The following is a 14,943-nucleotide window of genomic DNA, read 5'->3' on the forward strand; positions in this document are numbered from 1 at the left end:
ATAATGTCTTCAAAATGTCTTCACATAAACAAATATTTTTTTTTTTACTTAAGTATCTCTTCGGTTAACCTTATCCCATCGCTTGTACTTGACTACTGGAGGATGGGATGAAGAGAGAGAAGTAGTTCAGAGGAGCGAGAAGTGTACATTTGATAAACAAATGTCTTCACAGTAAGTTAAATATCATCAAAATGAAGACAATTGTTCAAAGCTGGCATCTCTGAACAAGATTCAATTTATTTTAATCGCATTAATTTCTTCAACCATCTTAGTTCTTTATTGTGTTCTGTTTCACATTTATTTATTATCAGTAAAGTAATATCACGAATAATGTTGCAAGGGGGTCTTCGTAGCCACTTGGTTACACGTGCGCTTACTAAGCGATCGATCGTGAGTTCAAACTCAGGGCCCTCAATTGACCATCTTTGTGTTATTATAGAATAACTACGTCCACGCAACCATCATCAGCGATGGAGATCGATGCATCTTGCACCTATTGATATATTAATAATGTCATAAAGGGGTCAGTGTGATTTTTGCAGTGTAAAGATTTCCATTGATTACATTAGAGCAACCACTAATCAGTTCCCACTTCTCGGTTGAAGTTTGAAGGGAAGTTTTCTCAAATATTATATATTCACAATAGAACTTATCGAACGAAAATGCAAATTTTGGAATCAATTTTCATTTTTATTCGATAATTCATATATAAATATTATCATCGAATTTACATGATGTGCTAGACCCACCTCGGTGTGTTGATATATTTATTGCAATAAATTCAAAAATAACACAGGAAAGCGATTTTGTATAGTGTTGTTGTTATAATGATAAGTCTTTATGAAAATATCGGTAATCTATTGGAAAATGATAACCAGCATGCATCAAGTAAAAAGTTCAATTCAAATTTTAACAATGTAAAATTGTCTCAAGATCTGTTAATCTATAGTGAAATTTTTTTTAAAGAGTTTAGAGGAGTTTTAAGGAGGCATTGCTATGTCAGACACAAAGAGAACCTACTCAGCAGTTCCGCTGAAGACATAAAAAAAATGATCCTTGATGATGAATTGATGACCAAAACAGTATTCGTGCTTTGTCAGAATGATGGGAAAAAGTTGCAGCTCGTGATGGGCAATATTTTGAACGATACATTTGTAACCATTTCTCTGAAGCAGGGTTGCATTTTCATTTAAAAAAAAAACAGCGAGAACATAGTTGGATAGGTAACAGAATACCAGATAAATAGAAAACGAATGAAATTTGAAAAGTTTAGGAATATTTTTTTCATATAATTTGTGTGTTACTTACAATTGTTTGACGTTTTACAAACTGCTATATAATCGATCGATTTTGATAGTCCACCATAGTCCAAATTGTATTTCGCCATTCGAGAATCGATTTTATATCAACTATAAAAATTGACACCAAGGTTTCGGTAAACTGGCGGCTCGGTAGACTACAGATTTTGTTGCGGCTTCAAAAAAATAGGTTACATATTAAAATACGCGATTATCAAGAGCTTGCGAATATAGCCTTTACGTTAATAGAAATGGACGTGATAACATTTGTTGGAAAACAATAAACAACATTCTTAAGAAAAAAAATGCAACAGGGTATGTTCCATGTCACTTGTTTCTCGATGTTGACATGAGTCCGATATTTTCAATAGTTAATTGAAAAGCTTGCACTTTACTTGTATAATTGTTTCATATTTGGAAAATTTGTCCCTGTTTGCCTTCAAAAGTCCTGTTCGAATGAAAGTAGTATTGTACAGTAACTTGTGTTTATTGTAAATAATTCTTTCCAGTGAAATAAAAACAAAAATTTGAGATGAAAAAATATTCAATGTGGCTCAGCACTACATCATTGCGTTATCAAACATCTCACCGTCAGCCGATTGCCTCAAATTCATTGACATTACTATTCTCAATCAACTCAACGTTATAATGTATTTATTAATTGATTTGTATTTTATTTCTTGTTTCTCCCCTTACATCAGATGTTGGGAGCTGCGTTGATAGGACGACGAAAAGTAAGTATCCTATTTTTCCCATTCGATGTTCCATGTCTAATAGGTGCTATCAATTACTTCTGTTCACTTCCAGAATACCCCGTCCAAGGCCAGAGCCTTAACCGAGGAGGAGATCAAAGGTAAGTAACAACTATCACTCATCGGAATCACCTCCGATAACCGGTAACTGATCCCCATCGAACAAAGTGAATAATTTTAGACTATTCGTTTTCCTTGCTATAAATTTCACAAAGGATACCAGGTTCCAACGAACCATTGTATCAGGTCATCCAACTGTGTTAACCCCAACCAGATGCATCTCATCCATTAACGTGCGAATCGATATCCTCGGGGGTCATTATCACTGTCATCGCCAGGAGAGGAATGGCAAAAAAATACACATCATTCGGAACGGTTGTCGAGACGACGCATGATTGGTGCTGATTTGGAGCGTTCGGTTTGATGTGCTTCACCGGTCATTCGGTGTTGTGGTTCGGTCGTTTATCTCCATGATTAATGGGGGGCTGAGATATTGGACTAAGAAAAAACAAAAATGGAAAACATTTTCTGGTAGTAAGAAACAGCGAAAATTGGTCCAGAGCTGCCACAAAGCAGAAGGCTGGAGATGAAGATTAACGAGTACGAGTGGTGAAATTGACACTAGCTGCGGGAGAGAAAAAAACAATCATGCTTTATTTGAGGGCGGGTGATAAAACGTGGTGTTTTACTGGTGCTGTGTGACAAGTTTTACGATGGAAAAGGGCCAACGCAGCATTGTGTGACCGGGGAAGATTGCAGTCTTTTGCTTACTTGTGATGCTGTACCAGCAGCGGAATCTTTAACGGAAATAGTGTTTACATTGAATATGAAATAGGTGATGGAACAAAGATTTTTCTTCTTGACATAGATTCGATAGATAATTTTGTTCAGTTTTTGTTCATTTGTTCAGAAATTCATGTAACATGCTGGAAATGTTTCAAAGCTCACTGGCATTTGGCCAATTCCCAACACTTTTCCGACAGAATTTAATTTTATTTTCTGATAAAAATACTGAAAAGAGGGTTGTCAACATGGGGTAATTACCAGCATAGACACCATTGCACAATGGTCCAGGAGATGTATTTAAGTAGAAATTAGCATATAGAGCTCGACAGTTATTCTCTAGACAAAAACATACGATAGTGCGCTCATTTTTATGTTATCAAAAATAGGGTGATCAAAATTGTCGATGAAATAAAAATATAACTTTCTTATCTTTATAGATAGAGGTAAACATAGTTCGACAATGTTGTAGTCCTAGTTATTTGAGACATCTTTGTAGAACAAAGTTTTTTTCTATCTCTTGAAATAACCGATATAGCTCCTTTTTTTAAGTTACGTTAGGGGCACCATGAAAAAAACTGTTTTTTTTTGCTCTTACTGTTATATTATATAAATATTATACACACAAACTGTCTTCGGAAGACTTTTAAAGCTTACTAATACAAATATTTTGCGATGCAGAACTTGTCAATATCTCAACTTCACTCAAAGTTAATATTTCTTCCCAAAAAATACGCTCTCTTCAATAGTTTGTCATTCTTTCTGGGGCAAACATAAACAAAGTTCATTGACAGCATTTGCAAGAGCATATTTCAATCTACATGATGCATGATTTTCAACACTATGTTATTTTTTGTGATTAGGTAAATTGAAATTGAAATCATGAGTTTTTGGGTAAAAAACCATCAATAACTTTAAGTAGGATTAATATATTGACAAGTTCTGCATCGCAAAATGTTGGAATTGATAAGCTCTAAAAGTCGTACAAAGACAGTTTTGATGTAGAATTTGAAATATAAAAGTAAAAGCAAAAAAAACCGTTTTTCCATGGTCACCCTAATGCAACTTAGAAAAAAACGCTAAATCGATTATATTAAAAGATAGAAAAAAGCTTTGTTCTACAAAGTTGTTTAAAATTATTGGGGCTACAACATTGTTGAACTATCTTTATCTTTATCTATAAAGATAAGAAAGTTAGATTTTTTTTTCATCGACAATTTTGATAACATAAAAATGAGCGCTCTATCATATGAAAGAACAAATATCACGCACAGAGTTGTTTTTCGCGCTTTCTATCTAAGTTGCATTAGGGTAACCATAAAAAAACGGGTTTATTTGCTTCAACTTTAATATTGCAAATTCTACATCAAAACTGTCTTCGTACGACTTTTAGAGCTTTTGAATACCAACATTTTGTTATCCAGAACTTGTCAATATCTTAATCCTACTTAAAGTTATTGATGTTGTTTTACCCAAAAACTCATGATTTCAATTTTAATTTACTCAAACACAAAAAATCACGAAAATCACGTATTATATAGAGTGAAATTCGTTCTTTCAAATTCCGCCAACAAACATTTTTTATGTTTGCCCCGGAAAAACATGACAAACAAATGAAAAGAGTGTGTTTTTTTGTGAAAAAAAGTCACAGGAGGGTTGTGCCCGAGACACGACCGATTTAGGATATGTTTGATGAATTACATCGTTAAACTCTTTGATAATGAATTGGTGGCCTCCTGAAAAGGGCCATTTGGTGTGGTTGTTTGGTATTGTTTGTTCACTCCACCAGTGTTTACCGAGCGATGATGATAGAAGGATGGTAAACAGTCGTTGGATGATGCGTATCAGATAAAAGATACCTAAGTGGAACGGGATATGATGAAAACCGCCCTCTGTGATCCTAGACGAGATGCCTCCTGTGTTATGTACGGATGAAATAAAGAAAAAAAAACTCATATAAGATAATTACCAATACCGCACACAATTATCAATTTTTTTCATCAGTAAAAACATGTTACTTAAATATAGAGAAAACATATTTGAAATGGAAAAGGTAATGTTCTTTTTTAATTTTTACATTCTGGGTGTTTATTTTACTCAATGCGAATTTTAATTGGACTAACAACACCTAATACTACATGTAGAGCAATCACTTTTTCTAATATTTCTCCATTTTTTTCAATTTTTCTATTAATTTTTTCATGAAAATTGAAATAAATCGTTTCATATATCAAGTCATTTTTAACACAACTGCTACCATATACAATTTTACACTTACACTTGTGCAAAAAATTTCACAATAAACGATTGGTCATTGATATGAAATTTCAAGAAGCATCCAACATTAAAGCTCAAAAAAAAAATATTTAAATTTTATTTGCTAGAATTAATCGTATCACTCACCTTACTTGCAATATAAAAATGCCTCCGACTTTCATATATTTACAATGCCGATTTCCCCCAGGCACCGTGGTTTTGATGTTTCTGTTAGGGAACACATTTCGGTAGGAACAAAATTTCCCCATACTATTTGCAATGTCGATTTCCCCCCAGGCAGCATGGTTTTGATGTCTCTATTAGGGAATACATCTCGGTAGGAACAAAAGTTCCCCCTACTTTCATGTATTTGCAATGCCGAATTCCCCCAGGCAGCTTGGTTTTGATGTCTCTGTTAGAGACCCGCCGCATGTGTCGTCAATTTCGACCAATCAGAAGTGAGTATTTCCGTTAGGATAAGGGTTGAGATTTTTCAATTGTTCAATAGCTAGTTTTATGACATATATTATTTTTTTCAATATAAAAAATTGTTATGGAGTGCCGAAATCGATTAACGCAAAAATTTCATCAGTCCATCACGAAATGACTGAGCAATGAGCGTTTGAAATTGGAAATTTTCACGATGTGCTCGATTTTCAATTTATACCCCAATATGTTCCCGAAAGACGTTATCCTATGTCAAAATATCAATAACTTTGAGTGAAGGTGTGGTATTGACAAGTTCTGCATTAGTAAGTTCTAAAAGTCTTCCGAAGACAGTTTGTATGTAGAATTTGACATACAAAAGTTAGAGCAAAAAAACAAATTTTTCCATGGTGACCCAAACGTTATTTCAAGAGATAGAAAAAAAACTTTATTCTACAAAGATGTCACAAATAACTCGGACTACAACATTGTCGAATTATGTTTACCTCTATCTATAAAGATAAGAAAGTTAGATTTTTTATTTCATCGAAAATTTTGGTCACCCTATTTTTGATAACATAAAACTGAGCGCTCTATTGTATGTAACAACTTTGTCGAAGACAGTTTTTGTCTAGAGAACAACTGTCGAGCTCTAAATGCTAATTTCCAGTTAAATACATCTCCTGGACCATTATGCATTGATTTTGACCAGTTTTCGCATGAGAATCTCAACGATATAAAGATAAAAAATAGATAAGCCTAATGAACCATCAAATATTTCAACTATGGTGCGTCTCCACCGTTTCCCTTCAACACATGGAAACGCATGGTTCACCAATTTAATTTCTCACTCCGCTATTCAAACTATTCAAGGGGGGGACTATTTCTCCAATACCGACACCAGTCGGGCTCATCATACTAAACCCAAGGCCAGCCCGAGTGATTAAGGGCGATAAAACTATTAAATTCTCCTCTCTTCGTAGCCAAACGTTTTATAACTGCTGACCCAAATCAAACAAAAACGCTGCTTGGCGTAGGACCGAACGAAAGCGGAATGTGAAGTTTAATTTCGAAAACAACCGACACCGCCTGGGGTGGTACCAGAGGTTGGGTGCGAGGAGAAGAAGGAGGGAGCTGGAATAACAATTTTGCAACACGCTACGGACATTACCCAAGAACTACGCTACCAAGAACTATGGTGGACGACCCCGGGAAAGAACTGAGCAAACAAACCGTATAAGCGGATTTGTCGGGCAGAGGAATCATCAATCAAATTATCCGATTCAAGCGTCTAGAGAAAGGTTTCCGGCAAATGAGGGGGTGAAGAAAAACCGAGCAGGTTATGGCTCGGTTACGGAATTTGGCCGGATAAGGTGTATATCACTGACTTTGGGGAAAATTGCTTCATTCCAAGGCGGGAGAGAGAGTGAATGTATCCGACAGAGGGCGTAGCGAGCAAACACTATTCAGCGGAGCCGTAAAATATGCCACGGAAATGAGGAGAATTTGAATAATTTATTGGCTGATAAAATTCCGAGTTGATGGATTCAGGAAGTAGTGTGACTTTGGTGATAGAGGAGGTTAAGGTGAATGTGTATGGTTTTGTTTTTGTTGGCACACACTCGATGGTCAGTACATCTTGGTTAAATCAGGAAAATATATAGTTGTTCAGTTGCATTTTTTGTATGCTCGTTCGAATTACACGAAGCTGGCGGAAACAAGATTTCAATACATCACGACAGCTGTCAACGATTAGCCTATCCGACTTTTCTGAGCAGAAATGTTCACACTCGTATCCATCGCTCAGCCGGTTTGTCGACTTAATTACCGCTTCGAGAAATGTTGGCAACCCAATGTGGGAAAACTATTTCTTGCCATTTGAATGCATCTGACTGGACGTATTCAGCGAATCGTGCAGCTGTGCCACTGGCGAGAAATTCAAATTTGGCACTAAATTCATTTGTTCAACGGCTCAAATGACGGAGGGAGCTTGACATTTGAAACAGAAATTAAGAATTCACTCCGCATTATTTGTTGGAAGAGTTGAATGAAATCACATTTGGTTGGAAGTCTGTCTTCAAATTCCAAAGAAAGAGAAGAATATTTCCCGCTCCGAATCATATTTCGGACGCTTAAGGCATATGATGCAGAAAACAGATCTGAACTTTATGCACAGGTATTATTTGGTAGATATTTTTGATAAATTAGTTCAGTGTGCTTTTAAGCTTTCTACCTTGGATTGAAAACATAAGAAAATCATCGAATAAAATGCTTTTCAAATGAAGCGAATAAGAATCAAACTTCGGACACTAAATCAAATTTCGGGCACTTTATTTTGTAATTATATGGACGAAAATTACATTACACTTGATTATATTTTATAGTAAACTGCGAAACACTTACCAAGCAATCACAGTAAACTGTTAACGATGATGAAAACTGATGAAACACGGGAGAAATTTAAATATTTATGAACGGGTAAATTCTACGTGCTCACGCTAAACAAACGTCAAACACAAACGATAATGAGTGGTGCTGTTGATTTTTTTCCTACTATGTAATAATTCAAATGTTATTCTAAAATGAAGTGATAGTGAAATCAAGGGATCACTCTAAAGAAGCAATTGTGATATCAAATTTATAGCTATATCATCAGTGCATGAAGCATTTCAAGATATTAGAACAAAGTGTCCAAAATATGATGTTGTCCGAAATATGATTCAGAACGGTATGTTCGCACCATTTAATTCATGACCCACCATTTACAGCGAAATATTTGACTCTTACTGCAGTCAACCGGTGAGTTCGGTAAACAACAACATTCTTATTTGTCTCGACTCATTTTCGGTGTTAAACATGCCTAATGGATCCCCATTAAACAGGGATGTTTTCGCTTCGCGTAAAAGTCCCTCGGTTCTGTTACTCATCAAACATCGAGTCGCTGTGGCTTAGCTGTGTTTGTCTCGCACCGGAAAGCAAGCAGATCCTGACGTTTTATCGCGAATTTATATTCTTCCACCATCTCACCACCAGCAGCGAAATGGTTTAAGAAATGTGATTAAACCACGCGAACAACACCATCGGAAACCCACGGGCGCGCACACACACGCGCACAGATACTCAAAACAGTGGTTCATTAGGATTTACCACTCTCATATCTCGCGCGCTCGTAAAACAACGGAGGGCAATAACTGGATTTTATTTGCGTTTCAAAATGATATACTAATGTCAACCGTCAAGGTGAACGGAGCGGGTTTTCTGATAAACCACGAATGATTCAGCCACTGAAAGTCGTTTGAATTAATTTTGGATAATATTGTCGCAAATTACAGCCGGCAATAATCGCGCCTAATGAAAGAAGGGTAATGACATTCGGGACAGCTCGAGAAGAACATTAATTTACAGCGGTATAATTTTTAAATTCAGAACATCTAACTATGTTTTAACACTGCTTGTTTGTGTTAAATGTGGAGAGTTCGATGAAAAAATGACGACGGTGAACTGTTCTCTTAGAAATAAGTGTTCGATGACACGAAAACCTTGGTCGCGTGTTGAGCATTTGATAAAGTTCGTAAAGTGTAATGTAAAGTGGATGTAGATCACGCAAGGCGATTTGAACTCGTGACAGCAATTAATACGAGATCGTTTTGAATTTGGTTTTAAGCTAATAAACTTCACAGTGATAGTCATTTTGTCATTTTATGTCATGAACATTAGGGTGGCAATGGATGGAGGGGAAAAAATTCATCGTCGTATTTCAAAAACCGACCATGTACAGTTTGTTTATTGGTCCAAAAAAATGAGCTGTGCAAAGTTTCAGCTCGATCGGACATGATTTAGGGGTGCCTCAAAGCGCTCAAAGTTTTGATTTTTTGATCCTCGAAAATCTTCTAAGGAAATTTGGAAAATCGAAATCTTTTCTCGATGCCAAATGAATGAAACGTCGAGATCTGGTGTCATCTCGAAAAAAAATTTCTTAGCCTGAGAGGCAATGAAGGTATGAACAAAAAAATAATTATCGAATTTGAAGAATCGAACATGAACATTTTGTTTATATTATTGTAAAAAATGACCTGTGCAAAATTTGAGCTCAATCGGACATGATTTAGGGATGCCTCAAAGCACTCAAAGTTTTGATTTTTTGATCGACTAAGTCCCAAAAAGTCGATTTTAGACCAAAATTTTTTTTTCGTGATAAAACCAGATCTCGACGTTTTATGCATTTTTAAGTCATTTGGCATCGAAAACAAAAATTCGATTTTCCAAATTTCCTCAATCTTCCCCCTTGGAAGATTTTCGAGGACCAAAAAATCAAAATTTTGAGCGCTTCGAGGCACCCCTAAATCATGTTCGATCGAGCTGAAACTTTGCACAGATCATTTTTTTGGACCAATAAACAAAATGTGCATGGTCGGTTTTTGAAATTTGACATGATCATCTTCGCTGCCACCCTAATATACATATCGAACCTCTCCATGCATCATCACGCAAAGCGAATGATTCATATTCAGCTAATGTAGCAGGCTGCCATACAAATGAAACACAAATTTCTGCATAACTCGAAAATTAATCAAGGAAATGAAACCAAATTTGGCATGTGGAGGTTTTAGGGTGCAATAAATGTTTTCACGGTGGTCAGATACTCCACCCCCTCTCCAAGAGGGAACTGCCATACAAATGAAAGACTAATTTCTGTATAACTCGAAAACTAATAAAGTAAGTGGAGCCAAATTTGGCAAGCGAAGGTTCTAGGGAACACGAAACGTTTCTATGATGAATACACTCCTCCCCCCTCTCTAAGGGGGGCTGCCATACCAATGAAATACAAACTTCTGCATAACTCGAGAACTAATCAAGCACAATTTGGGATGTGAGAGTTTTATGGTATGAGAAATGTTTCTATGATGGTATGACACCCCTCCCTCCTCTGGAAGGGAGAGGAAGTCCCATAAAAATGTTACACATATTTCAACCAAAAATATTCCAATCAAACATGACAATTGAAAATTTTCGGAAAAGTCTGAAAGAAAAAGGGAAAATTCGAAAAATTAAATTCCCTTATGTTCTACAATTACATAGTGACTACAATTACATAGTGACATAGATGAATCCCAGATCACCTACGCTCCGATTCTATTCCGCCGATATTTTCGGCAGAATATGGGAAAGTTGGATCTGATAAAATGTTCTTTACTGACGGTTCATTCATAAACGGGTCCACTGGCTTCGGCATCTTCAATGAAAATTCCAGTGCCTCTTTCAAACTCAAAGATCCTTGTTCCGTGTATGTCGCTGAACTGGGTGCGATATATTACGCATTAGGGATCATTGAAACATTGCCCATCGACCACTATTTTATTTTTTCAGACAGTCTCAGCTCAATAGAGGCAATCCGCTCAATGAAAGTTGATAAATGCTCATCTTATTTCCTAACAAGAATAAGACAACTATTGAGTGTTTTGGTCGAAAAATTATTCAAGATTACCTTAGCATGGGTTCCCTCTCATTGCTCGATTCCGGGGAATGAGAAAGCGGACTCGCTAGCTAAGGTGGGCGCTTCAGAAGGCACACTTTTTGAAAGGCAAATTGCCTATAATGAATTTTTTCACATTCCTCGTCAGGACACACTCGTTAGTTGGCAGCGCATGTGGAGTGAAGATGAGTTCGGTCGTTGGTTACACACGATTATCCCTAAGGTTTCGACGAGTGCTTGGTTTAAGGGATTGAATGTAGGTCGTGATTTCATTCGCGTGATATCTCGGCTCATGTCCAATCACTACAACCTAAACGCGCATCTCTATCGCATTGGGCTCGCAGCAAACAATCTTTGTGATTGTGGCGATTCTAACACTTTACTACTTAAATTGGGACTTTCTCTATTAGGCAGCAGACTACTCAACTCTAGGTTCGAATAACTAATGATTTATTGTTCTGATTTCATATCAGCGAGACCCATAGAGAACGCTCGGGCATCGATGTGGAGGGTCGATGCCATTGCTGACACAGCGTGTCAATTGCGCGTGGATGTTTAATTTACCAGTCGGCGCAATTTGACACCATGATAAAATAATCAACCGTAGCAACAATGTTGCATCGGTTGGCGACTTACAGTGTCGCTCAAAAGTGTTCACCACACCTTCCCCCTTTCGGAAGAAGAATGTAGCATAGCAAATTATTCGTGATTTGAATTTTAGTTGAGGTTCTCTAGGAATTTCGCTGATGATAATACAAAGGTTTACATTTTTGTTCTTATACACCTAAATATATTGACCATGATTATTTCGAAAAATTTAAAATTTATTATTTATATTTCGTAGAGAATATTTGTCCCTGAATGGATTTGAATAAATGAATGACCTTTCCTTCCCTCTTTCAAAAGTAAATTTTAAATTTTCTCATTTATAGTTTTATAATTCTATTTTTATGTACTTTCATTTGTTTTCCCTGTGCCAAATCTTCCACATCACAGTTGCATCCTTCTACTTTTACTATTTTAAAGGGACCTATATAGAATGGGTCCAATTTTTTGCGATTTTCGTTAGTAATATATATTAAATCTCCTACAGATACATTGATTGGATTCAGATTTACATTCAAATTTTCAGTTCTTAATCTTTTTTGTTCAATTAATTTGTTTCGAGCTTCTGAATGACTTTTTTGTAACTTAAATTTCATTTCATTGTAGTACTGATCAAGGTTATAGATTGGTTCTATTTTTGTATTAAAGAGGTCTTGAGGTAAATTTGGTTTTCGTGCAAAAACTAACTCAAATGGTGCATATTGTGTGTCCGTATGTGGGGTTGTATTATATACAAAAGCGTAAAAGTTAATCCAGTCATCCCAGTCGTTATGATGTTCATTGGAGAACGATCTCAGATACTCATTAAGGCATCTATGATTTCTCTCCAAAGCACCGATAGACTGAGGATGATATGCGGTTGAAAATGTTTGTTTGAAATTTAATATTTTACCGATCTGACAAAGTACTTCATTGCAATATTCAGTACCTCTGTCCGATCTTAGTTCTAAAAAGTTTCCGTATGTCAAAATAAAGTTTTCCACTAATGCACGAGCAATGGTATTAGCTTCCTTATTTTGAATTGGTATTAGAACTATAAATTTTGTGAGATCGCACTGCAATGTAATACAATAACGATTATTTTTTCCTGATTTAGGCAATGGCCCGACAGTATCTATCGAAATAACATCAAATGCTCTTACTGGAGTAGTTGTAACAATTGATGCTTCTTTCGTTTTTTTTCGTTATTTTGTTCGTTTTACAAAACTCACAGGCCTTTATGAATTTTGCTATAGAACTCTTCATTCCATGCCAGGCATATAGATCACGTAGTTTTAGGTAAAGTCTATGTTGACCTATGTGACCACCGATAGAACTGTTATGAAAATCATGTAAGATTTTCTCGATTTCCTCTCTATTTTGTATATATCTTGGAGGTCTGTATAGAAAAAATTCAAAATTTTTCGTTTGTTTAGTGGCAATTTCTTTGAATTTTTCCACTGTTATTAATGAAAACATTGTATCATTTAATGGTATAGCTATCCTTTTTTCATTTATATTCATCATAATTCCATTTAGCTCTGAAAGAGCAGACTCTAGTGTCTGACTTCCATTTAGTAAGCATTCTTTATTTATCTCAATTGTAACAAATGTTTTCTTTAAGTTTGCGCTTTTTATTTTTATGTGTATGACGTCGTCTTTTATTTCGGTTAATATCTTTTTCATAACCCTAATTGGTTGTAAATTTTCGATTTCACGCACAAGAAGTTGATCAGGCTTCTCGACTTGTATAATCGGTTTGTTTTGTTTTGCTGTTTCATTTTTCCTACTCATGGACCTTGTGTTTATCACGAGCATTGTTTTGTTTTTCAGGTCGTCAGATGACACGATTCTTGAGAGTGCATCTGCGCCTACATTGTCTTTTCCTTTGATATGTACTATGTCAAAATCGTAATCCTCGAGATCAAGACGCATTTGTGTTAACTTTTTGGTAGGTTCCTTCATTCCAAAAAGAAAGACAAGGGGTCGATGATCCGTTTTGATTGTGAATTTTCTACCATACAAATATGGCTTGAAATGATTGATAGCCCAATGTATGGCAATCATTTCCTGCAATATTGTTGGCTTTTTAGAATCTGCTTTGTTCAATGCTTTACTTGCATATGCTATTGGCAGATCATGTCCGTCTACTTCTTGAGATAAGACTGCTCCACAAGCTGTGTTGGAAGCGTCTGTGGTCAGAATAAATTTCTTTGAAAAGTCAGGGTAACTTAAAATTGGTGGAGATAATAGGTTTTCTCTGAGTTGTTCAAAAGATGTTTGGCGTTCATCATTCCAAATAAAAGTTGAATTTTTCTTTAACAATTCGTTTAATGGTTTTGCTATCTTCGCGAAGTTTGGAACAAACTTACGATAGTAATTACAAAAAGCAACGAATCTACGAACTTCGTCCGCATTCGTTGGTACTGGATAATTTTGTATAACATTAAATTTTGTGTCATCAGGAAGTATTCCCTGATCAGAAATTTTATGGCCTAAGTACGTTACTTCTGTTTTAAAGAATTGGCATTTTTCCGGATTGAGTTTCAAATTGTATTGTCTCAATCGTTCAAACACTTTAGTCAGATTTTTAATGTGATGATTTGTAGAACATCCAATAACTACAATATCATCGATATAAACAAATGCACATTCTGGCGTCAATCCTGCCATGGCAATAGTCATCATGCGCTGAAAACTGTTTGGGCTTATATTCAAGCCAAACGGTAAGCGCGTGAAGGCGTAGTGCCCGGACGACGTAGAAAACGCAGTGTATTTCTTAGATTCTGGGTCCAACGGGATTTGGTGGAATCCTGCCATCAGGTCCAAGGTGCTAAAATATTTAGCCCTTCCTAACTGATCCAAAATTGTGTCGATTCTTGGAAGTGGAAATCTGTCGGCTAAAATTTTCTTGTTTAGCTGTCTGAAATCCACGACCATCCTCCATTTTTTATCATCAGTGTTCGATTTTTTGGGCACCAATAAAATTGGTGAGTTATAAGCCGATACTGAATGTTCGATTATTTTGTTTTCCAGTAATTTATTCACTTGACCTTCAATTTCGGAATTTTGTGCGTGTATACTCCTATAATTTGGAATATATACGGGCACATTGTCCGACAATTCGATGTTTTGAGTGTAGAAGTTATTTGTGGTCAAATAATCTTCTCCCAACGCAAAAATGTCATTATATTCTTCTATCAATGTCTCAAAATGTTTACTAGCGTATGTTGGTATTTCAGTAAAGTCAATTTTTTGTTTTATTTCATCCGATCTCTGTTTAATTCCGGTATTTTTATTTATATTAGCTATAATGAAATCATTCAATGGTTTAACTATGGGTTTAAAATTAAGAATAAGAACTGGTTTA

The 14,943-nt window shown here is 35.9% G+C and overlaps 1 protein-coding gene across 4 annotated transcripts in view; it reads left to right on the forward strand.

The window, feature by feature from the left end:
• Positions 1 to 14,943, forward strand: part of LOC129771581 (calcium-binding protein E63-1) — a 236,331-nt gene that overhangs the window by 46,254 nt on the left and 175,134 nt on the right. For 2 of the 4 annotated variants that reach the window (XM_055775369.1, XM_055775370.1), the window contains exons 2-3: positions 2,000 to 2,032; positions 2,106 to 2,151. In XM_055775369.1, the coding sequence (XP_055631344.1) occupies positions 2,000 to 2,032; positions 2,106 to 2,151 (79 nt within the window). Of the gene's footprint in view, positions 1 to 1,999; positions 2,033 to 2,105; positions 2,152 to 14,943 lie in introns of those variants that run through there. The other 2 variants (XM_055775368.1, XM_055775367.1) reach the window with 2 other exon arrangements.

The sequence above is a fragment of the Toxorhynchites rutilus genome, chromosome 2 (genome assembly GCF_029784135.1).
Source record: "Toxorhynchites rutilus septentrionalis strain SRP chromosome 2, ASM2978413v1, whole genome shotgun sequence".
NCBI lineage: Eukaryota > Metazoa > Arthropoda > Insecta > Diptera > Culicidae > Toxorhynchites > Toxorhynchites rutilus.